Source organism: Carcharhinus amblyrhynchos, chromosome 25 (assembly GCF_965287045.1).
Source record: "Carcharhinus amblyrhynchos chromosome 25, sCarAmb.v2.hapA, whole genome shotgun sequence".
Taxonomy (NCBI): Eukaryota; Metazoa; Chordata; class Chondrichthyes; order Carcharhiniformes; family Carcharhinidae; genus Carcharhinus; species Carcharhinus amblyrhynchos.
In genome coordinates, this window is record NC_137348.1 from 9339381 (window position 1) to 9365152 (window position 25772).

The following is a 25772-nucleotide window of genomic DNA, read 5'->3' on the forward strand; positions in this document are numbered from 1 at the left end:
AAATCCTGTTGAGTAGATCATTGTATTAAATGGATACAACCTCAATGCACCTGGTGGTGGGGTGGGGGGGGGGGAAACGGATGGGATGATGAGATGGGGTCTGCCAGCGGCCTGCCAGCTAAATGCCATCAGCCATTAAGAGACTCAACCACACAGATTGGGAAAGACTCTAGTCACATTCCAGACTTTGGCTGAGTTTGCTAATGTCATCGTAGAATCTTGGAATCCCTACAGTGCAAGAGGAGGTCATTTGGCCCATCGACTCTGCACCAACAACAATCCCACCCAGGCCCTATCCCAATAACCGCAAGTATTTTACACACTTATCCCCCTGACACTAAGGGGCAATTTAGCATGGCCAATTAAACTAACCTGTACATCTTTGGACTGTGGGAGGAAACTGGAGCACCCAGAGAAAACCCACACAGACACAGGGAGAATGTGCAGAGTCCACACAGACAATGACCCAAGCCAGGAATTGAACCTGGGTCCCTGGCACTGTGAGGCAGCGGTGCTGACCACTGTGCCGCCCGTGCTGTCAGCCTGTGGCTGTCATTCGGATGCTAAATATTACTGAGGGGAGACTTGGAGGTGGGGAACTCAGGACCCCCCATCACTGTCCAGAATGGAAACAAGACTGAGTTTTGTGGTGAATGCCACTCCGAACCCCAGTGCCTGGGGTCACACATGAAGAATATTCTTTTGGGTGGAATACGAAAGAATTGTTTTATATATGTGAATTGAAAGGATGTGCGCATCGCTGGCTTAGGTTTAGCATATACTGCCTATCCCTAATCGCCCTTGAGAAGGTTGTGGTGAGCTGCATTCTTGAACCTCTGCAGTTCATGTGGTGTCGGGACACCCACAGTGCTGTTTGGGAGGGAGTTCCAGGAATTTGACTCAGTGACAGTGAAGGAATGATGATACGTTTCCAAGTCAAGATGGTGTGTGACTCGGAGAGGAATTTGCAGTGCATCTTGTAAATGGTGCACACTGCTGCCACTGTCCGTTCCTGGTGGAGGGAGTGGATATTTGTGGATAGTGTCAAATGGGCTGTTTTGTCCTGGCTGGTGTTGAGCTTCTCGAGTGTTGTTGTAGCTGCACTCATCCAGGCAAATGGGGAGTATTCTATCACACTCCTGATTTGTGACTTGTATATGGTGGACAGACTATGGGGGGTTAGGAGGCGACTTAGTGGCCGCAGGATTCCTAGCCTCCGAGCTGCTTTTGTAGCCCACTATTTACGTGGCTAGCCTAGTGCAGTTTCTGGTCAGTGGTAACCCCCAGGATATTGGTAGCGGGGAATTCAGCAATGATAATGCTATGGTTTAGATCCTCTCATGTTGGAGATGGTCATTGCCTGGCACTTTTTTGATGTAAATGTTACTTGTCACTTGTCAGCCCAGTCCTGGATATTGTCCAGGTCTTGCTGCATTTGGACATGGACTGTTCCAGTATCTGAGGAGTTGTGAATGGTGTGAACATTGTGCAATCATCAGTGAACATCACCACCTCTGTTATGATGGAAGACAGGTAATTGATGAAGCAGCTGAAGATGGCTGGGCTTCGGACACTACCCAGAGGAACTCTTGCGGTGATGTCCTGGAGCTGAGATGATTGACCTCCAACCACCACATCCATCATCCTTTGTGCTAAGTGTGACAGAAACCAGCAGAATGCTTTTGCCCTGATATCCATTGATTCCAGTTTTGCTAAGGCTCCTTGATGCCACACTCGATCGAGTGCTGCTTCAATGTCAAGGGCAGTCACTCTCATCTCATCTCTAGAGTTCAGCTCTTTTGTCCATGTTTGAACCATGGCCAGAATGAGGTCAGGAGCTGACCCTCAAAATGAGCCTAAACTGAATGTCCGTGAGCAGGTTATTGCTAAGCAAGTGCCACTCAGTGCTGTTGATGACCCCTTCCATCGTTTTATTGACAACTGAGAGTAAGACTGGCCAGAAATTGGCTGAGTCGGATTTGTCCTGCTTTTTGTGTATAGGACATAGCTGGGCAATTTTCCACATTGCCAGGTAGATGCCAGTCTTGTAGCTGTACTGGAACATCTGGTGCAATGAGTAAGAAGTCAGCACTTGCATGTGGACAATTGTGAGATAATTAATAAAATGATTTACAAGCTCCAGACTTCATAAAATCCCTACAGTGCAGAAGGAGGCCATTTGGCCCATCAAGTCTGCACCAACCACAATCCCACCCAGGCCTCATCTCCATAAGCCTATGCATTTACCCTAACTAGTCCCACGACACTAAGGGACAATTTAGCACGGCCACTTTACCTAAGCCACACATCTTTGGACTGTGGGAGGAAACCGGAGCTCCCGGAGGAAACCACGCAGAAATGGAGACAATGTGCAACTTCACACAGTGACCCACACCAGGGATCGAACCTGGGTCCCGGGCGCTGAGAGGCAGCAGTGCTAACCACTATGCCACTGTGCCATCTGTCTTGAATGTAAGGGTACGGAAGTATTGTTGCAATATACAAGGCATTGGTGATACTCCACCTGGAGTATTGTGCACAGTTTTGGTCCCCTTATTTGAGGAAAGATGTAGTGGCATTGGAGGCAGTTCAGAGGAGGTTCACAAGATTGATTCCAGAGATGAGGGGTTTGTCGTATGAAGTGAGATTGAATAGTTTAGGCTGATACTCTTTGAAATTTAGAAGAATGAGGGGAGATCAAATTGAACTATACAAGATGATAAAAGGTAGGGATAAAGTGGACATGGAGCAGATGCTTCCACTTGTGGGGCATTCTAGGACGAGAGGTCATAGTCTTAGGATAAGGAGCAGCAAATTTAAAACAGAGTTGAGGAGAAACTACTTCTCCCAAAGGGTTGTGAATCTGTGGAATCCGCTACCCCAAAGTACAGCGGATGCTGGGACAGTGAATAAATTTAAGGAGGAGTTAGATTTTTAATTGGTACAGGAAAATGGGGATGAGGAGCACATCAGCCATGATCGAATGGCAGAGCAGACTCGATAGGCCGAATGGCCTAATTCTGCTTCTATATCTTAGGAACTCTTATGAACTTATGATGGAGCACTTTCTGTCAGGACACAACCTACCATATTAACAGCTTGTGACCCACACACCAACTCTCACCACCATCTGAACTTGTAAAGTACAGTCTGAATGGTGGTCATTCAGAAAAGTGCAACAACTATTGAAAAAGAATCTATTGCTTTAAGGAAAAAAAAAGTTCTTTTTTTAAGAGATAATTAGAGATGTTTTGAAACAGAATAAAAGTGTTTGCGTGTGAGTGTGCGTAAGACGTGCTGTCTGTCCTTTCCCCTCCCTCATTCATTTCAATTCGCTCCTTTAAAAATGTTTCTCTCTGGGAATCACAATCAACGGAAGCATAATCATTCCCAAGTCCCTCCTGCAAGCTTGCAAGCACTGTGCTCCAGAACTGCCTCAGATTAGCTTGTCTGAGAGACTCCTCCATATAAAAAGTGCGTGGAAGTGATTTGCTTTGATTTGATTTATTATCGTCACATGTATTAACATACAGTGAAAAGTACTGTTTCTTGTGCAGACAAAATATATCATTCATTGAATACATAGGGGAGAAGGAAAGGAGAGGGTGCAGAATGTAGTGTTACAGTCATAGCTAGGGTGTAGAGAGAGATCAACTTAATATATGGTAGGTCCATTCAAAAGTCTGATGGTAGCAGGGAAGAAGCTGTTCTTGAGTCTTGAAAACCTAAGACAGGAAGGAAAGCACATTTAATATGAAGCCACAAGAAATTAGATACAGCACTTGGAGCTAACGGGATCAAGGGGGATGGGGAATGGAGACGGGATCAGAGTATTAATCAGCCATGAATGGCGGGTGGAGTAGGCTCGAAGGGCCGAATGGTCTACTCCTGCTTCTGTTTTCTGTGTATGTTTCTGTGAAACATTGAGATACAGTGGCTGCCCTGATGACTCAGAGGGTAAAATGTCCCATTATTTAAATACTGAGAAAGCCCTAGGCTTGAACATCATTACTGTGCACCTTACAGAGATGCTTGGCAAAGGCAGGCAGACACAAATTGAAGTGAATCAACTGAGGAATTGATGGAATTGAACCAGTCTCTTCCTTCTCCCCTCTCTGGCAATTGATATAAATACTCATCAAGTCACTTATACAACAAAATAGAAATGATCTTACCACAGAAGGGCAGTTTCAAAAATAGCAACTTTTAAAGTTTATTTATTAGAGTCACAAGTAGGCTTACATTAACACTGCAATGAAGTTAGTGAAAATCTTCTAGCTGCCACACTCTGGCGCCTGTTTGGGTACACTGAGGGAGAATTTAGCACAGCCGATGCCCCTAACCAGCACGTCATTCGGACTGTGGAAGGAAACCCACACAGACACGGGGAGAACGTGCAGACTCCACACAGACAGTAACCCAAGCTGGGAATTGAACCTGGGTCCCTGGTGCTGTGAGACAGCAGTGCTAACCACTGTGCCATCGTGCCGCCCCATTAAGGCGCTTGCACTTTGACTAGCTAAGATCTGTGTGTATATATATATATATACATACACACACACACACATACGTCTGACCACAAAACCAACGAGTCACCGCTCAATCAGGGCAAGATATCAAATACGAAAATATCAATACAATTCTGTCTAATGCACGCACTCTGAATGCTGCACTGGCTGAGTTTTAAGCAAGCTTTTAGGGTTAATATTGTCCCGACTTTTCTTTTGATAAATGTTGGCATGTTCGCGAGGCCCAACACATGATGTCCATCCCTAATTGCCCCTTAACTGAGTGGCTTGCTGGACTGTTTCAGAGGGTAGAGTTAAGAGTGAACCACATGGGTGAGAGTCTGGAGTGACACGGAGGCCAGACCGGGTAAAATTGGCAGGTTTCCTCACCTCAGGGGCATCAGTGGATTGGATGGGTTTTTATAACAATTAATGATACTTGTCATTGTCATCATCACTGAAACTGGTGTATGTGATGGGACTTGAACCCATGACCTCAGTGCAGCCTGTGACATTACCATTTCATGACATTGGCCCATGTTTTGCTAATATTCAAATAGGAGGGAATATTGGGATGGTGTCTGACACAGTTCCAATACGTTGTGTCATGCACCCAGCTCACCAACCTCAACATATCTACGGAGCAGAGAGCTGGGAAAGAAATCTCATGCTGCGTGGCATTGTAAAAGGCCAAAAGGAGAACAACACCAGGCTTCAACAGGATGCCACACAGTCAATAACCAAACCTTGTACTGCAATGGCTTTCAAATACATTTGCCAGGTAATAATCCAGCATGTAAATACCTTGGCCAACACTCATCCCTCAAGCAGCACCAGTTTGAAAAACAAATAAGCTGGTAGTTCATCTCATTGTTATTTGTGGGATCTTTCTGTGCACACATTGGCTATTGTGTTTGTCTAACTCGCAACAATGACTGCACTCATAGAATTCATGGAACCCCTACAGTGCAAAAGAAGGCCATTCAGCCCATTGGGTCTGTACCAACAACAGTCCCACCCAGCCCCTACCCCCATAATTCCATATATTTACCCCACCAATCTCTCTAACCTATGCATCCCAGGACACTAAGGGGCACTTTAGCATGGTCAATAAGAACATAAGAAATAGGAGCGGGAGTAGGCCATCTAGCCCTTCGAGCCTGCCCCGCCATTCAATAAGATCATGGCTGATCTGTCGTGGCTCAGTTCCACATTCCCGCCCTCTCCCCATAACCCTTAATCCCCTCGCTTATCAAAAACCCATCAACCCGTGTCTTAAAAATATTTAGCAAGGCAGCCTCCACCACCTCAATGGGCAGAGAATTCCAGAGATTCACCACCCTTTGAGTGAAGAAGTTCCTCCTCAACTCCGTTCTAAACTGCTCCCCCCCTTTATCTTGAGGCTGTGCCCCCTAGTCCTACTGTCCTTTCTGAGCGGGAATAGTCTCTCCACCTCTATCCTATCCATCCCATTCATCATCTTATATGTCTCAATGAGATCTCCCCTCATTCTTCTAAACTCTAACGAGTACAAGCCTAGTTTATTCAGCCTCTCCTCATAGCTCAACCCCCTCAACTCCGGTATCAGCCTAGTAAACCTCCTCTGCACTCCCTCCAAGGCCAAAATATCCTTGTGTAAGTACGGCGACCAAAACTGCACACAGTACTCCAGCTGCGGCCTCACCAATGCCCTATACAGTCGCAGCAAGACCTCCCTACTTTTATATTCAATCCCCCTCGCTATGAAGGCCAGCATCCCATTCGCACCTAACCAGCACATCTTTGGACTGTGGAGGAAACCGGAGCACCCAGAAGAAACCCACACAGACACAGGGAGAATGTGCAAACTCCACACGGACAGTGACCCAAACCGGGAATCGAACCCAGGCCCCTGGAACTGTGAGGCAGCAGTTCTTGCCACTGTGCCGCCTCAGGTACTTCCTTGGCTGTCAAGCCCCCGGGCAGTCTGAGGATGTTAAGGGCAAAAAAAAATGAAAGTAAATTCAATTGTTTTCTTTATCTCCTCCGTTGATCTGGAATTCTTACTGATTGGCCTGTCTTTCCATGGACCTAATACTGCACCTGATGACCTCCCTGCTGTGAAATGCGTATGTTTGGAGGTCAAAGAGAGACTGCAATGTGATGCCTCCTGCAGCTAATTAACCCAATGGGAATTCGCTATTAAGACATACCAGTGAATGAGGGCCAATTGGGTGGTGTATGAAACAGTAATCTGTTGGAGAACCCAATAGCTGGAGAAGGTGGCAATACTGACAAAGAAGGAGAGGTTTTGTGAATTCAAACTGAGTTTGGGTTGGGGGAGGGCAGGAAATTGAACAATATTATGGAGTTAAATTTTTGATGCTAAATTAATTAAAACAAGTGATGACCATTACAGAATCCCTAGAGTGCAGAAGGAGGCCATTTGGCCCAGCAAGTCTGGACTGGCCACAATCCCACTCAGGCCCTATTCCCGTAACCCCACACTAGGGGCAATTTAGCATGACCAATCAACCTAACCCGCACATCTTTGGACTGCGGGAGGAAACCCATGCAGACACGGGGAGAAAGTGCAAACTCCACACAGACAGTGGCTGGAATTGAACCCGGGTCCCTGGCACTGTGAGGATTCTCCCCATGCAGGATTTTCAGAGTTAACTTTGAATTGTGGTATAATTAAAAAAAACAAAATATATAAACGCTAATAAAATGTGTTACATTTCACATCCAGTGCTATTATATTCACCACTCCAAGCAATGAAATGACATATCCAAGTACTCACCATTCACTACACAAAATGACCCGTTGATCCATCAGAGCCCAGCCTGATGGTTCACGCGCCGCAGCTGGATACTTCCCAACTCCACTCACTCCGGGCCATCCCCTGGGAGAGGCAAAAAAAAAACAACCACAACAAAACATAAGAAAAAATGCTGAAAAATCTCAGCAGGTCTGGCAACATCTGTAGGTAGAAAAAAAGAGCTGACGTTTCGAGTCCAGATGACCTTTTGTCAAAGCTCTGACAAAGGGTCATCTGGACTCGAAACATCAGTGTTTTTCTCTCCTTACAGATGCTGCTAGACCTGCTGAGATTGTCCAGCATTTTCTCTTTTGGTTTCAGATTCCAGCATCCGCAATAATTTGCTTTTTTATACAACAAAACATAGTCGCCAGATTTCCTTCCAACGCTCTATGGGGCGGGGGGAAGGGTTCCAATCCAACCCTGGGTAATCACAGGAACTTGGGCGTTATCTAGAAAGACGCGACTTTTGTAGGGTGCAATCTCTGACCCCCATTCATACCACAGTTGTGTGTTCAAAGTCAAGTCTCCCCGTAGAAATCAACGTTATTGCATTCATGCTGGGGGCAAGAGCTTGTCTTGGAAACTCACTGCCATGAATACAGACTTTACAAAAAAAACAGGCCTGTAAGCAGTTTGTTTAAAAGTTGTGATTGCAGCTTTAGCTTCCCTGGAATTAGATTTGATTTGATTTGATTTATTATTGTCACACGTATTGGGATACAGTGAAAAGCATAGTTTCTTGCACGCTGTACAGACAACGCATACCGTTCATAGAGAAGGAAAGGAGAGAGTGCAAAGTACAGTATCACAGTCATAGCTAGGGCGTAAAAAAAGATCAGCTTAATGTATGGTAGGTTCATTCAAAACTCCCATGGCAACAGGGAAGAAGTATTGCTAGGGGAAAGTCTTTAACAGTCCAGTGATTGTTGGAGGGGGAGGGGCTGGGGAGAGAAACGGCAGACTGCAGCTAAAGCAGATGACAGTGCACTTTACATTACCCTATGCTGCGAATGGCAGCCTTCTCCGTGTATCAGTTGTTCTGATGCTCTGACTTCCCCAGGGCAAGGGAATACCTCGTCAGCCATTCCGCTGGTAACATTCTTTGAGTTTTGTTAACCAGATGTGTAATCCAACAACAAGCATTTATATAGTGTCTTTACTGGCGATAAATGTCCCAAAGTGTGTCGCAGGAGCAGTGTGGGATAAAATGTTACACTGAGCCACTGAACAAACTTGCAGAGAAATAAAGAGACAAGCTGTCAAAGCTTTTTGTTTTGCACTCATCAGAACAAATGCAAGAATACCAAATTTCAAACACAATGAGAAAAGGGTGCTGATTGGTTGGCATGTCAATTCTCGTTGCGGCCAATCCCTTCAAAACTTGACTTTCTTGCGTCTGTCCTGATGGGTGCCAAATGAAAAGCATTTTTTTTCAGCAATGCTCAAGTGCTATGTTACCAAAAAACTGAGATAATATATTGGACAAAGTGCCTGAGAGCTTGAAAAGCTTGGTCAAAGTTTTTACAGAGCCTCTTGAAGAAGAGGTGGAGAGGTTTAGGGAGGGAATTCCAGAGCTCAGAGCTTTGACAGCTGAAAGCATGGCCACCATTATGGTCGACGTGAATATCGGGGCTGACAGCCTGCATTGGAGACGGGGAGGAACCTCTGACTTGTGGGGCTGGCGGGGCAGGTGCAGGGGGTGGGTTACTGAGATAGGGAGAGGTATAGAGATTGAAACCAAGGAATTTGCAGAGTCATTGACCAGCACATACAGAGCTGAGAGATGAATGGGATCCAGTGTGATGTTACATGTTGCAGACTTTTGGAGGAGGAGAATTTGGAGGATGAAATATGGAAGGACAACCAGAGAGAGAGTTTTGGAATCATCAACCCCAGATCTAACAAAGGCTGGGATGAGAGTTTCAGCGGAATTGTGGTTAGCACTGCTGCCTCACAGCACCAGGGACCTAGGTTCAATTTCAGCCTTGGGTGACTGTCTGTGTAGAGGTTTACGTTCTCCCTGTGTCCGCTCCAGTTTCCTCCCAAACTCCAAAGATGTGCGGGTTAGGCGGATTGGCCAAGCTAAATTGACCCTAAGTGTCGGGGGTAAATACATGAAGTTATAGGGATAGAGCCTGGATGGGCTTGAACATAACATTAGAACTAGGAGCAGGAGTAGGCCATCTGGCCCCTTGAGCCTGCTTCGCCATTCAGTAAGATCATGGCTGATCTTTTTGTGGACTCAGCTCCACTTACCCACCCACATAATCCTTAATTCCTTTACTGTTCAAAAATGTACCTATCCTTGCCTTAAAAACATTCAATGAGGTAGTCTCAACTGCTTCATTGTTGTCGACGCAGGGTCAATGGGCTGAATGGCCTCCTTCTGCACTGCAGGGATTCAATGAGGCAGGTGTGGCTGATGTTATGGGGAAAAGTAGCAGTCGTGACCTGGGACACTGATATCGGGGTCAAGTTAATGACTGAGTTTTTGAAGGCTGAGCTTCATCTGCCCAGGGAGAGGTGTGGAGTCACTGATACTGAAACTGTTCGAAGGGGAGAGAGGAATCAGCCTGAGATATTCAGTTGGAGGACTTTTCTACTTATTAGGTACATCGTATATGCAGGAATTTCACACACTATTTAAGTATCTAGAGCTAACTACTGAGCTACCAGTGACTATTATGTTCTATGGAATAGTTTAGGTTAGAGGGTCATTAGATTGGTTCCACTGGTCGGCGCAACATCGAGGGCCGAAGGGCCTATACTGCGCTGTAATGTTCTATTCAATAGGTAAAGAGTTTGAATCCCACTGCACAAACATAGACACAAAATCTCATTTGCCCATTCCCATTTCCTGGTGGCAGTCTTGCCCAGGAGCAGGTAATTGTTGCTCCTTCTACCCGCTCAATCAGGTGTTAAAGATCCCCCCCACCCCGGCACTATTTCATGGAGCAGGGGAGTCCATCCCGGTGCCCTGGCCAATCTTAGTCCTCCCACTGACAAAAATATCGGCCATTCCTTCACAGTCACTGGGTCAAAATTCTGGAATTCCTTCCCTAAAGGCATTCCCTCCCTAACGGATCAACCCCACAGCACATGAACTTTTAAGAAGGCAGTTCACCACCACCTTCTCCAACCACGGTGGCACATTGGTTAGCACTGCTGCCTCACAGCTCCAGGGACCCAGGTTCGATTCCTGGCTCAGGTCACTGTCTGTGTGGGGTTTGCACATTCTCTCCATGTCTGTGTGGAATTCCTCTCACAGTCCAAAAGATGTGCTGGTTAGGTGAATTGGCCATGCTAAATTCTCCCTCTGTGTGCCCAAACAGGGACCGGAGTGTGGCAACTAGGGGATCTTCACAGTAACTTCACCGCCGTGTTAATGTAAATGCACTTATGACAATAATAAATTTTAAAAAGGGCATAAATACTCGCCTAACCAGTGATGCCCATGTCCCGTGAATGAATGATCTAGGCATTGGTCACCTTGATGTCCATGGGAGCTTGCTGTGCCCAAATTGGGCTGCCTTTCTTCACAAAAGTGGTTGCAGGTCTACTGAAGCATTTCATTGGCTGTGTAGCCCAGCAGTGGAGAAAGGCAGAAAGTTTATTGTTCAGGGGTCCATTGTGGGGGGGGGGGGGAGCTGCTTGCAATGTTTACTGTCAGTGTACAACCTGTCATCTTACAAATAGGTTAGGAGAGCATCTAATATTTCTAACAGGTACAAACATGAATATTTAATATCCAACCCCCCCACACACAAATACACACACACACATATATATATATATATATATACACACAGACAGGAAAAGGGGTGTTGATGTCAGTGGGAGAGAGAGGAGCAGAAACCCGCACATGGTGGAGTTGTGATATTTTCCTATTGGGGTCAGGCACTGTGTGTATCCTTTAACCCGGTCCTCTCTTCCCCGCCTGTGAAAGGTGGCTCTTTCACGGATATTTTACCACATTCTGCAGTAAATTCATGGCGCTCTTTTTCTTTGAGAAATTGTAAATTCTAAAGGGTGAAGCCATCCCCCCCACCGCCCCCGGAAAAAGAACTAGTTTGACATGAGAAGCGGGCAGATTAAACACTGGGACGATTGGGTGTTGCAGTGTTCACAGACCCGTACTTTCTTGTTGTCGCTGAGACTATTTGGCCGTGTTTACTGTTCAGATATTAACCCAGGAAATCTAAAAAGTGATGTGAAATTGAGCGATAAATGCAGTTAGAGTATCTGCGACAAACACACAATGCCCCTTACATACACACACAATATAATGCCCTTTGTACTCTCTCATATACACACTATAATGCTCCTTGTACATACACACATACACTATAATGCCCCTTGTGTGTATATATATATATATGTATATATATATATACACACACACATACACTATAGTGCCCCTTGTATATATAGATATATATATATACACACATACTATAATGCCCCTTGTACACACACACACTATAATGCCCCTTGTGCATATATATATATATACACACACACACTATAATGCCCCTTGTGCATATATATATATATATACACACACACACACTATAGTGCCCCTTGTACTGTACCCAGTGACTGACCTCGCTGGCGTTTGCTTCTCTTTCAGGAGGCCGGGTATCCTGGTTTTGGTCAACGATGCCGATTGGGAGTTAATGGTTGGTATTCGCCGATTTCGCTAATAAAAGGGGAGGGGGCAGGTGGCGAGAAGGTCCTTAGAAAGTTTTTTTTAATAAAAAGGGGACACAGCCATAACAGAATGGCTTGCGACCGTTTTCCAATGTGCTTTCCTGTAAAGGGGGAAAATGAAGCTTTTGCTCCTTGTAGGTAAGAGGAAAATAAAGCTTTTCCTCTGTAGGTGAGGAATGGATAAAGCTTTCCCCCCTTGTGGTAAGGGGGAATAAGGCCTTTTCCCCCCTGTAAGTAAGAGGGGAATAAAGCACCCCCCTTTAGGTGAAGAATGGATTAAACTTTCACCCCTTTGTAGGTAAGGGGTGGATAAAGCTTTCCCCCCTCTAGGTGAGGAATGGACAAAGCTCCCTCCCCTTCCCCTCCCTCCCCCCTTAACTAACAGAGCGACCTCTGCTCAATGATGATACAACTATGACATTTCACAGCTAAAGCAAGAAGGAACCAGTTCAGAAGGGTTTTTGTCTCTTTCCCCGCCCCCGCCACCAAGTTTGTTTGACTCCGGTGAAATATTTATTTTGGCATCTCCAAGTGCCTCTTACCTTAAAAAGTAAAATATTCTGGGCACAATCAACTTGCGAGGGGCGGGACAGAGAGTGAACATTCTGACACCAAAATAGTGTCGTTACTCCATTCTGGACGAGCGATTGACGGTAGTTAGAAACCGGAATTGTTGGTTTAATGAACCCGCTTGTCCCTTTTCTATAAATAAAAATAAAATTAATGGCCAGGAACATCCGTCCATTTTATCCAACCGGATAGAAAATGGCTGGTTTTGGGGCTGAACGGAATTAGAGTGAGTTTTGTTTTTGGTGGAGGGAATGAAATGTATCTAGTCTTGTTTCAATGCTCCCCTCCCTTTTCCTCCTCTTTCTGAACTCCACTCTCCCCGATTTCTGGTGGGATTCCCCCTCCCCACCCCCCCGTCAGCAACCCCCCTTCCCATCCTGGTGGGCTGGTGTTTCTCCGGGAGGTTCAAGTCCAATTTAAAAGTTGGGGAGTTGAACCTTCAGCCTTGAGGTGACAACCTTTTGATATTAAAAAAATCGATGAAAATAGGGAAATAACGAGGGTTCGTTCTTGAGAAACGAGTCCGGGAAGGAGGCGGGGGGAGAGGAATGTGCCCCAATCATTTAGTTTGTTGGGGGGGGGGGAGAATAATGCGAAATTGATTTGAAGTTTACCAATGCATTGGGTGAACGAAGAGAGGGGGGGGGAACCGGAACGACGAGAAAACCAGAGCAGAAATGTTCAGCGCATTCAACTCCAGAGGAAAAAGGGGGTCAGATCCACCTGGGTCTCCTGGGCTAAGGCGTTGTTAACGAATAGTTTGAAATTCAGGAGTGCAGTTTGTGAATGACCGGGGTGAGTGAGGGGGAGGAATTGTTAGATTTTTGTGAATTGTGAACGGGATTTCTCTCTCCTCACAGTTATTTTTGTATGTGTTGTGTGTGTCTTGGACAGGGTCAGTTGGACTACAGACTGGAGGATCAAGACAATGTCGTGTTCATATCAACTTTGCACGGGGGTTAAAAGGGACATTTAACCTGGGGGGGGGGGGGGGTTAGAAAATGATAAGCGATGAGATATTTCTCTTGTAACGCGGCTCCTCAAAGTGATGACATCCCCAGCCTGCAGGTTATCCGGATCCATTCCTGTAACAGACAAATAAATCCCTTTGACCCCCGCAGTACACAGGGAACAGAGGCCAGACAGAGAGAGAGAGAGAATGGGTGTTTCAATATAGATTTTTGAGCTGTAGAATAAAAAAATAAGCTTCTCTGATCCTTAAAGTCCTTAATCTCTACTTTAAAAAAGAGTAATTCCGGCATATTATGTCCTATAATATTGTAACATTACATGGTTTAACATAATCGAGACAGTGCACCGAGAACGGAGCTCTGTCTCTCTATCTCTCTCTCTGAATATAATGTCCCTACCGCTATTCCAATCCTAATCATTTTCTTTGATAATAAAACTGAAGTGAAATCAGGATTCTGGGGTGCGAATGTTGCGCCCCATTTACCTTTTTCGCTGCCGGTATGTTTCCCTCGACCCACCCACCCCCCCCAAAACAAAAACTAATTTGTAAACGAAAGAGTGGGAAATGAATGGGCCCTTATTTTAACCCCGTCGGTGAGAAGACCCCAGTGAGTGAGGGGAGAATTCTTTAAACAAACGGCAGACCTTCTCCTCCGAGTTCTGGGGCTCGAATCGGCGGCGTTAATAGATATGAAGCAGAATATTTCTAACCCTAACTAACTCTTTCCAACTATAACACACACCATTATGAATATATAACAACAACAAAACGATCCCTGTCGGAGACTGGCAACGCCTGTTAAAGACTAATTTCAGACTAAGGTCAACCCTGAAATACAGAATCTGTAGGAGATTCAGGGGGTGAAGTTCTTTTTAATAATAACAATATTACTGATGGCTCAGTGTCAATATCGGTGGGGGAAAATAAAACACGAGGGGAGGAACAGGTGCGATTCGTACTATTAAGTTTTGCACCAACGTCAGAATATTTTATTATTTTGCAAAAAGATAATGTGCAGCTCACATTGCGAGTCACAACAAGAACGTCCTTATTGCAAAAAACATTTTTTTTTTAAAAAAAGTTGCTTGTTTGCTATTAAGACGCGTGTTGGAAGCAAAAGCCGCAATCTGCCGATCATTTAAACTGAATTTTCAGTCTGGCTTTAAATTTGTAAAGGAATTGAATAAAGAATCATCTAAGCGATATTTTACACTGGAATGGGTTTTTTTTTAAAGAAAAGAATATTGCCCCTCTTTCACATTTAACATTCCCTCGCTCTGAGAAAAAATAATGTAAACACGTAAAGCATAAACCAGTCTTCTTGTCTGCTGTCTCAGACCCTGTGTCCGTTCGCAATTTACCTGATCGTTCGTTACCGCTTGTCGCCACTTCTCCGGTTCTCCAGGCATGGGTTTGCTTTCCAAACATAAAAAAAATTGACAAATCCCAATGGTCCTTTCTTCACAGGGAGGTGTATTCAAGGCGGGGGAGAGGGGGCTTTCAAGGTGTTCTTATTTAAACCTGCTGGCTCGATTTACTGACCACCCCCTAAAAAAAAACTGGCTTTTTTCAAAAATAAAAATAAAAACGAAAATATTTGTTTCCTGGGTTTTTTTTTTCCAAAAATCACTGCGGACGAAAGACGAATGTGAAAATCCAGCTACGGATGTCCATATACAATTCTCGGGGTCCGACTTGGAAAAACACAAGAATTGCGTTTGGACAATCAGTAGCGAGAATTTCTGGATTTTTTCCCCCCTCTCTCTTCCTCCTGAAGGCAGCATCTCCTGTCTTCAACACATCGCTCTTTCTCTCTCTCACACACACACACACACATACGAAATAACATTTACAACGGATTTTCCGACCAACGCAACGGAACCGGGAGATGCGGGGAGAACCCAAATTGCCAACCATTTCTCCTGGAGTACACTGCGGGGCAATTTATAAACACAGTGGCACGGCTGGACATGCATCCATCCCGTCTTGTTGTTCGGCATGCAGTGAAGAACCGCATTGTCCCTACCACCATTTATTTCTGCGCCAGATCAAATAAACTATCTTTTTAAAAATTCCAGATTTTTCTTTCTCTCTGCCCTACGTTTAAAATAAAGACTTTTTTCTCTCGTTTGGGAGCGAAAAATAGATACAATCCGTTATCTGAGCACCAAAGATAATATCGGTCATAATTGCAGCAATATTTATATGCGCAGACACACACACACACACATACCTCGCAGACACACACACACACACACACACACACACAGTAACATGCTGTTTAAAAAAAAGAGGGGGGAGGAGAAGGAGGAGGTTTGCTTCCTTCCCCGTTCAAAAAACTATCGGTATTCCGTTCTCTTCCTTCCAGCTGAGAGAGGCTCCTAGTCTTTTTGGAAGGTTGCTGTGGAAGGCTGTCTCTGCATTCCACACTGTGCTCCGCTGCCCGACTTGAACTGGAAAGCGGGGTTTCTCCTCTGAGCTGATCCTCTCTCAACACCACCCAGCCCCTTCCCCCCTCTCCCCTCCCCTCTCCTCCTCCCCTCCCTAACAACACCACCCCCCCCCCCCCCCCACCCAGCCACCACCCCCTGCCATCCCTCCCCCTAACAATAAATGTATAGTGACCACAGTGCAGAGAGAGAGCGAAAAAAGGCGATTGTCTTCAATTGGCTCTGAATTTGAATAACACCACGGGGTGATAAATGGGCATTGAGGTAATGAATCTGTACAATCTCTATAGCAGGGAACAGCAGCTGGGAAATATCCAGTCAAAAAGCCCACTGAAAAAAAATATCTTTGCATAAAACTCGGGCCTTTATTCTATAGATGTGTGTGTGTATTTATATAAAAGACACATCTGTTCCGTTCAAAAATAAAATTTGTACCTCAACAAACAGCTGCAACGTGGCGGAGATTGTTATTTATTTATTTTAAAAAGTTAATTATATCAAAATAAACGATTGGCCTTTTTTTAGCCCAAGCTGCACGTTTCTTTTAATACTTATAAACAAGAAGTTTTAGATGCAATGGACATCTTCTCCGGGAAGCACTTGCTTTTAAAAAAACCATCAAAAATTCTGCTGTTAACAATTACTGCATTTGGGACCGGTTGAGATGAGATGATACAATCTCTCTCTCTCTCTCTCACACACACACACACAATCCGCAATTGGATATCAGCACAATACTCAGTACATGACAACTTTATCCGTCTCTTAACGCGGGTCCCCTTTGCAGGTAAATGTCCGCATCTTTAAACCGTTCCGGGGCTTTCAAGTTATTATTATTTTAAAAAATTGTCAGCCAGTCCGTGATTTTTTTTAAATTTAGGACTAACTTCTTTTGTATTTCTTCTTGTTTTCGTTTTATATGGGTCTCGTTCCCAAGTGTTTCTTTTTAAACATATATTAAAAAACGGTAGAAAGTTATGTCCCTCTTCAATAACTTTCTGTGGACCGCCCGGATCACAATTGATGGTAAATTAAATATTTAATCGTTGACTCAGCACGATTTCCTCCCCCCCCCCCTACGAATTACGAGATCGTATAAATGTTGAATCATTTCATACTGGGGGCGGGGGGGGGGGAGAAAAGTTCCCCTTTTTCCCAGTGCCTTATCTCCTCCCACCCCCCACTTTGTGAGTGTGTGTGTCAATGTATTTTGGAAGGCGAGATTTCTTGGCTCGCTCACACAAGTTGCCCGGCAACAGAAAACCAAAAAGGACAAATGTAACCAATCCGAAGATAAAGAATAAGATTTTTCTTGACGTCTGACCCTTTTAAGAGAACGAGGGGGGGCGTGGGTTGGAATAAACAAACCCCCTACAGTCATTAAACCTCGCAGCCCCCCCTGTGGCGCACACAGCTACCTTAGTTTAACTTCTAAATTCCACTCCCTGTTCTGGCCTACAGGTGCATTTTCAGAATGCACATATATATATAATATTCAACACGGAAACATTAACAAGTGCGAATTTTAAGCAGAATACATCAAGTCAAATTGAGGTCACTCAGCCCATCGTCCCTCTGTCAACCCATTGAAGAAGTTCTCCAGTTTACGTACCAACTGACTCAAGGACTGCTTCTTCCCTGCCTTTCAGACCATAAGACACAAGAGCAAAATTAGGCCACTCGGCCCATCGAGTCTGCTCTGCAATGCCATCACGGCTGATATATTTTCTCATCATGTGGAGATGCCGGCGTTGGACTGGGGTAAACACAGTAAAAAGTCTGACAACACCAAGTTTAAGTCCAACCGATTTATTTGACAGTAAACTCACTGGCTTTCGAGGTTTCCCTCTTCTTCAGGTGAATTCTTCATTCACTTAAACCTGGTGTTGTCAGACTTTTTACTATTTTTTCTCAGCCCCATTCTCCTGCCTTTTCCCCATAACCCCTGATCCCCTTATTAATCAAGAACCTACCTCTCTCTGTCTTAAAGGCACTCAATGACCTGCCCTCCACAGCCTTCTGTGGCAGAGTTCCACAGATCCACTTTTGAAGGGACACACCTTGTATTAAGCTGATCTTTTTCTACACCCCAGCTTTGACTGCAACACCACATTCTGCACGCTCTCCTTTCCTTCTCTATATTTTGTCTTTATAACGCGCGAGAACCAATACTGTATCCCAATACATGTGATAATAAGAACTCAAATCAAACTTCGCCCCCACGTTTACTGATTTTGATTGCCAAACAGCTTTAGGCATGATGTTGAAACAGGAACCGCAACAACATCAGACAACACACACACACACATAGAAATCACACTCATGTTTCTGACAAGTCTTCCAAAAGTTTTCAGCACTCAGAGCAAAATCAGACAACGAGTGTCGACAATTCTTACAATTGGGGAAGGGGGAACAATGTCCCAGTAACTTCCAGAGTTAGCAAGACCATGGTTTAAAAAAAAACAGTTTGAAGGGAATTTGAATAGGCCAACGATTTCACATCGAAAAGCAGAGCAACTGACTGAAAACTTGGCTTAAGTAAATGCAGAGAGAGACAGAGAAGGTGAGAGAGACTGGCCGCGTTGATGCCGCCACAAATTAAACTTATCTTAGTGAGTGTGACACAAGTTTTTTTTTAAGAAAACAACGTTTCAGAAGCGGAATATTTCAAATGTCTCCCTGGATTCTGCTGCTCAGAAGTTGGCCTGTTCACGAGTTAGGGCGTTTCTTGAAAGAGGGTTAGATTCGCAACGCCTGAAAGCAGGATTTACCGGCCTTAGAACATCGCCTTCAGCGTTAGAAGGCGGGGGGTGGGCGGGGGGTTTACATATACAGTGTTTTGTTTTGCAGAGATTTCGCAATTCAAATTCGCAGCCAACTCTCCGCAGAACACGCTAACCGCGGGGGAAAGAGTCTATCTGATATCAAAGCAAAAAATATATATTCGTGTTATAATAATTGGGAGATCTTTAGGTTGTTCGCTGAGAAAGATAGGCTGACCTTCTGGGTCAATGTTGCCAAGGCAAAAGCAGCAAGTTACTCACAAAGTCACAGCCACACTGATACTGGTCCCACTAAAAATAATACACCTTATTGGCCTGCAAGAGACAACACAATTTTGCTTCCTAGCTATCCCAGACACTAAAGGCACATGGTTCATCCCAGTGAACTGATACTTTTTTTTAAAGAAAAACATCTTTTATCAGTTTTAGTTCCCCCCAGTTTTATATCTTGAGGCGACTTTCCGTTTTTTTTATCTATATTTTATCACTTCGAGTTTGCCCCATCACCACCAGCCCACCTTTCGATACAATCCCATGTTTTATTGGAGTTTTGGGGGATTTTCCTGTTATTCTGAGTGAGACCCTTGCGTATTTAGAGTTGGGGGGGGGAAGTGTGGAGGGGGAAACATAACCATCCCTTAGACTTGAGGGGTAGGGGGGAAGGTGTAGGCAGGGGTGGTGGGGACGTAAGCATCCCTTAGAGTTTGTTGGGGGGGGTGGTGGGGAAAGGCGTAGGCAGGGGTGGTGGGGACATAACCATCCCTTAGAGTTGGTGGCGGGGTGAGGGGGAGAAGGTGTAGGCAGGGGTGGTGGGGACATAACCATCCTTTGTCCCCAGTCACCTCCCGCCGCTTGTTTGCCCCCAGTTTCGATTTCGTTTCTCTCTTTTTTGTAGTTGTTTGGAGACGAACCCTCACATCAGAAAATCAACAAGATCCATTGAAACCCCATACTGGGATGTTGTGCGGGATGGAGGGGGTGGGGGGGGGGGGGGATGGATCTCCGAAAAAATGTATTCTAATAAAATAATAGAAACGCTTGGGCAGCAGCGGTGGGTCGGGATCCTGTTCATTTGTCCCAGAGAGTACAGTATGGAGAGTGGTGACATTCTTAAATAGGTGTCAATAAAAGTGATGAAATGAAAGGGTGGCACTGCTGCCTCACAGTGCCAGGGACCCCAGTGTGATTCCAAACTTGGGTCACTGTCAACGTGGAGTCTGTACATTCTGCCCATGTCTGCGTGGGTTTCCTTCGGGGGCTCTGGTTTCGTCCCAGGATGTGTGGGTTAGGTGGATTGGCCATGCTAAATTGTTCATAGAAATCAGAGAAATATTATAGAAACCCTACAATGCAGAAGGAGACCATTCGGCCCATCAAGTCTGCACCGACAATATTCCCACCCAGGCCCTATCCCTGTAACTCCATATATTGACCCCGCTAATCCTTCCAACTACATATCCCGGGACATTAAGGGGCAATTTAGCACGGCCAATCCACCAAACCCACACATCTTTGGAGTGGGGGAGGAAACCCACGCAGACACGGGGAGAATGTGCAAGCTCCACACAGACAGTGACCCAAGCCAGGAATCGAACCCAATGCTGTGAGGCAGCAGTGCTAACCACTGTGCTCCCTAGTGTCCGGCAACATTGGGTTAATGTGTGGGGTTATGGGGATAGGGCCTGGGTGGGATTGTTGTCAGTGCAGACTTGATGGGCCGAATGGCCTTCTTCTGCTCTGTAGGGATTCTATGAAATCAATAGAACACGGGAAATGTTGGAAAAACTCAACAGGGCTGGCAGCATCCCTGGAGGGAGAAACAAGAGTTAACATCGGGAGTCCTATATAAGGCTCCCTCCTATATAACAGAATAAAAGCGAATCAAAAGTGATGGGCCTGTTTATAATAAATGATTACACTTCTCCTTCGAATGTCCTTTAGGGAAGGAAATCTGCTGTCCTTACCTGGTCTGACCTAAACGTCACTCCAGAGCTAAATGTCCTTAAGCGTCCCTAGGGGTGGGTAATAAATGCTGACCCAGTCAGCAACACCCACATCCCATGAATAAATGAATAAATAAAAGCAAATTACTGTGGATGCTGGAATCTGAAACCAGAAGACAAAATGCTGGAAAATCTCAGCAGGTCTGGCAGCATCTGTAAGGAGAGAAAAGAGCTGACGTTTTGAGTCCAGACGACCCTTTGTCAAAGCTCATGATTCTATCATTCTATGGCCAAGTTCCCAAATGCCTGTTCTACACCCCAGTGCCCTGGCTTCTGATATTCCCATTACTAAACAAAACACGGAGAATTTGAGACAGATGTTTTTACGTGATGAAGTGATAGAACACTGGAACTCCCTCCCTACCCTTCTCCACCTGTCTCCTAGTGTAAGACTTTTTTTTAAGTTTTAAAGTTTGTTTATTAGTGTCGCAAATCGGCTTACATTAACACTGCAATGAAGTTACTGTGAAAATCCTCTCATTGCCACATGCTGGCGCATGTTTGGGTACACTGAGGGAGAATTTAGCACGGCCAATGCACTTAACCAGCACGTCTTTCAGACTGTGGGAGGAAACTGGAGCACTTGGAGGAAACACACAGAGATGTGTAGACTCCACATGGACAGTGACCCAAGTCGGGAATCGAACCAGGATCCCTGGTGCTGTGAGGCAACAGTGCTAACCACTGTGCCACCATGCCGCCCCACTGCCTGCATAATCTAGATTTTGGGCATTTTCAGTTCCGATTATAAGCTTAAATCCTAGCTAGAACAGAGTTGAGGAGGAACTTCTTTTCCCAGAGGGTGGTGAATCTTTGGAATTCTCTGTCCATTGAAGTAGTGGAGGCTGCCTCGTTAAACGTGTTTAAGTCACAGGTAGATAGATTTCTGATCAATAAGGGAATTAAGGGTTATGGGGAGCAGGTGGGTAAGTGGAACTGAACCACTATCAGATCAGCCATGATCTTATTGAATGGTGGGGCAGGCTCGAGGGGCTGGATGGCCTACTCCTGCTCCTATTCCTTATGTTCAATTTGACCAAAACAGAGGCTGAGGGGAGACCTGATAACGGTCTACAAAATTACGAGAGGCATAGACAGGGTGGATGGCCAGAGGATTTCTCCCAGGCTGGAAGCATCAATTACAAGGGGGCACAGGTTTAAGACGGAAGTGGGAAAGTTTAAGGGAGATGTGCGGGGGGGGAAGTTTTTCACGCAGAGTGGTGGGTGTCTGGAACGTGCTGCCAGAGGAGGTGGTGGAGCAGACACATTCGGGACAATTAAGAGGCATCTGGATGGGTACATGAATAGGGAGGGAATAGAGGGATATGGACTGAGTGAAGGCACAGGGTTTTCTTTCGTTTCGTTAGGGCATCATGTTTGGTATAGGCTTGGAGGGCCGAAGGGCCTGTTCCCGTGCTGTATTGTTCTTTGTTCTTTTTGGGCACCTGTCCCAGTATGTAGCCCAGTATCAAATCTTGCTTTGTATTGCCCCTGTGACCGTGCCCCTGGGATCATAGACTGTATCGAAGATGCATTTTAAATATTATTCCAGGTGTTTAAAGGTCCCTCGACTGAAAATATGAATTTCATTGTTAAAGACTGGGGACAGGATAAACCTTTTTCTACAGGGCAGCCTGTGGACTGGAATTAATGATTTAAACAGGAGACTGTGTCAATGTTTGAGAATAAGCTCTCGAACAAAAACAGAAACAAGGGCACTGGGAGTAGAACAGGCATTTGGGAACACGACCATAGAATCATAGAATCCCTACAGTGCAGAAGGAGGCCATTTAGCCCATCGAGTCTGCAGCTGACCACAGTTCCAACCGGGGTTAATTTAGCATGGCCGATCCACCTAACCCACACATCTTTGGACTGTGGGAGGAAATCAGAGCACCCAGAGGAAACCCACGCAGACACGGGGAGAACGTGCAGCCTCTTCACAGTCACCAAAGGATAGAATTGAACCCAGGTCCTTGGCGCTGTAAGACAGCAATGCTAACCACTGTGCCACCGTGCCAACCAGGGCTCACATAGAGGAGAAACAGCAACACGTATTTGTAGGGTCAAAAGGATTTTGTCTATGTTGTGATTTCTATCAAGGTTTTTGTTTGTTAATGCTCCACTTTCGAAGCTGGATTTAATATGTATTTCTAGTACCCGGCATCCTTTGGAACACAGACAGAAAATGCTGGAAAATCTCAGTGGCTCTGACAGCATCTGTGAAGAGAGAAAAACAGAGTTCAAGTTTCAAGTCAGACCTCTCCTTAGAGCTCCCCCTTTTGGTTTGACTGTGGGTCACCAAAAGCCACAAATTTCCAGAATTGAAGATTTAAGGCAGTTTATTTTGTGACTATTTTGGAGATGAGGCTGTAATATGTAGCAGAGTGAGATCTAGAACAGCGCTGCCCACTGATGGAGCAAGGCAACATTCCCTTAAGCCTGGACAAGTGACAGAAAAGGCCAGAGGATTGCCCAGGCAAAGAAACCTTCATCAGAGCTGGAAACCTGGAAAATAAGATGAAATCTGTTGTGCATTGGAGACATTGCAGCCGACACATCTGGAACAGCAATCCTGCTGCTACGTAGTGAGCACATCTGGAACCATTGGTCCAGGACTATGCAGCCAACACATCTGGAACAACAGCCCTGGTGTTATGCAGTGAACACATCTGGAACAGCAATTCTGCTGCTATATAGTGAGCACATCTGGAACCATTGGTCCAGGACTATGCAGCCAACACATCTGGAACAACAGCCCTGGTGTTATGCAGTGAACACATCTGGAACAGCAATTCTGCTGCTATATAGTGAGCACATCTGGAACCATTGGTCCAGGACAATGCAGCCAACACATCTGGAACAACAGTCCTGGTGTTATGCAGTGAACACATCTGGAACAGCAATCCTGTTGCTATGTAGTGAGCACATCTAGAACTGCTGGTCCAAGACTATGCAGTCAGAACATCTGGAATCATTGGTCCAGGGCTATGCAGTAAGCATCTCTGGAACGGCAGTCCTGGTGCTTTGCAGTGAGCACATCTGGAGCAACATTCCTGGTGCTACATAGTAATCACATCTGGAGCAGTATTCCTGGTGCTATGTAGTAATCACATCTGGAACAGTATTTCGGCTTCTATGCAATAAAGACATCTGGAGCAGCATTCCTGGTGCTATGTAGTAATCACATCTGGAACAGTATTTCAGCTTCTATGCAATAAGGACATCTGGAGCAGCATTCCTGGTGCTATGCAGTGGACACATCTGGAACAGCAGTCCTGGTCCTGTGCAGTAAGCACAACTGGAACAGCAATCCTGATTCTATGTAGCCAGCATTCCATTTTCAGCCTCATAAAGTCCCCTGATTAACACATCCATCACATGGACCTATCTCACATTTGCAGTGTCTGCATACTTCACCTGACTGACTCAAGCATCACACTCACAATGTAGCAGCAATCACAACTAAACACGGGGAACTTCCCAATAAACACATATCTATTTCATCAATGGAACAGAACAATCAAATAATGGGAAACAAGTTTGCAAAGTTATCCATTTTTAACAATTTAAAATGATATTTCATCCACTCTACTCTCTGTATTATCCCAGCCAAGAGAAACGTACAAAGGATCAGTTGAACACATGCAGAAATAATAGCCTCTATTTGAAGCTTGTTCCAGGACAATATTTAACTGATGCTTTCAGTGGTGTTGTGTAGAGGCTGTTTAATTTGGAGATAAACCTGCCTGCCATTGCTCACTGATGTACAAGAAGTGAGGCTCCTCATCCTCACTGCTGGGCAATGTACCGTGTTTTATCAGCCTGGTTCAATGGAACACAGCACTCAAGTACTTCACTATACACTATACATACACACAGTCACTCACAGAGATACACACATACTCACGCAGACATATATTCACATAGACGCACTCTCACACACACTCAATATTGTCTTTTTATTTCATTCATCGACCCTGACCGAATCATCTGGCCCAGTAACTATGGATTGTGCTTCAGAGATTTGGATCTCTGGAAAACTCTGTTTCAATCCTGCAACTGATTCACGATGAGATGACTTCAATTGCCTTGGAGCTTATTTACTCATTAGTCACAAGTAGGCTTACATTAACAATTAAGTTACTGTGAAAATCCCCTAGTCGTCACACTATTTGGGTACACTGAGGGAGAATTTAGCATGGCCAATGCACCTCATCAGCACGGTGAGAAACGTACAAAGGATCAGTTGAACACATGCAGAAATAATAGCCTCTATTTGAAGCTTGTTCCAGGACAATATTTAACTGATGCTTTCAGTGGTGTTGTGTAGAGGCTGTTTAATTTGGGAGGAAACTGGAGCACCCGGACGAAACCCACACAGACACGGGGAGAACATGCAAACTCCACACAGACATTGACCCAAGCCGGGAATCGAATGCAGACCCTGGTGCTGTGAGGCAGCAGCGCTAACCACTGTGTCACCATGCAGCCCTTGCTGGGACAGCTGAAAAAGTCCCCTTGAAAATCCAAATCAGTATCACGTAAGCCTGTGTGATACTATTTATAATCTACCTGAAGGTGGCTATTCATCTCATCAAAGATCAGCTGCCCTCTGGTGTCAGTATTAAGTATTGCTGAGATGGAAAACTCTAACCTTGGTCATCTCCATGTCAAAACTAAACTGACCACTGAGCACATATAGCTTGCGGGTGATTGCAATGTTGTTGTACACTCTATTCCAGAGCTGCAAACTACTGTTGATTTCTATAGTTCTGTATACAAGATAACCAACCTGTGCTTGAATGTTGCCAAAACAAAACTCACACCAACCCACATCTGGTCAAACAAAAACTCCACCTCGCATATATGTTAAAGGAGATACACATTCTCACACTCATTCTCACAAACATTCACACACTCATTCTCATAAATATTCTCACATGCATTCTCACACACATTTACACTCAT

General features: G+C 45.1%; 1 protein-coding gene and 1 long non-coding RNA gene across 2 annotated transcripts in view; one reads left to right on the forward strand and one right to left on the reverse strand.

The window, feature by feature from the left end:
- urm1 (ubiquitin related modifier 1) overlaps nt 1-14768 on the forward strand; it is a 59378-nt gene extending 44610 nt beyond the window's left edge. The window contains exons 4-5 of the mRNA XM_080212306.1: nt 11943-11991; nt 13487-14768. Coding sequence (XP_080068432.1) covers nt 11943-11991; nt 13487-13555 — 118 coding nt within the window. The 3' untranslated portion in view covers nt 13556-14768. The remainder of the gene's footprint in view (nt 1-11942; nt 11992-13486) is intronic.
- LOC145358351 (uncharacterized) lies at nt 3486-12004 on the reverse strand. The gene is made up of 3 exons (XR_013889464.1): nt 11917-12004; nt 7292-7393; nt 3486-3725 (listed from the first exon to the last, which is right to left on the reverse strand). It is a non-coding gene; the product is annotated as an uncharacterized LOC145358351 (long non-coding RNA).
- Nucleotides 14769-25772: the final 11004 nt, after the last annotated feature.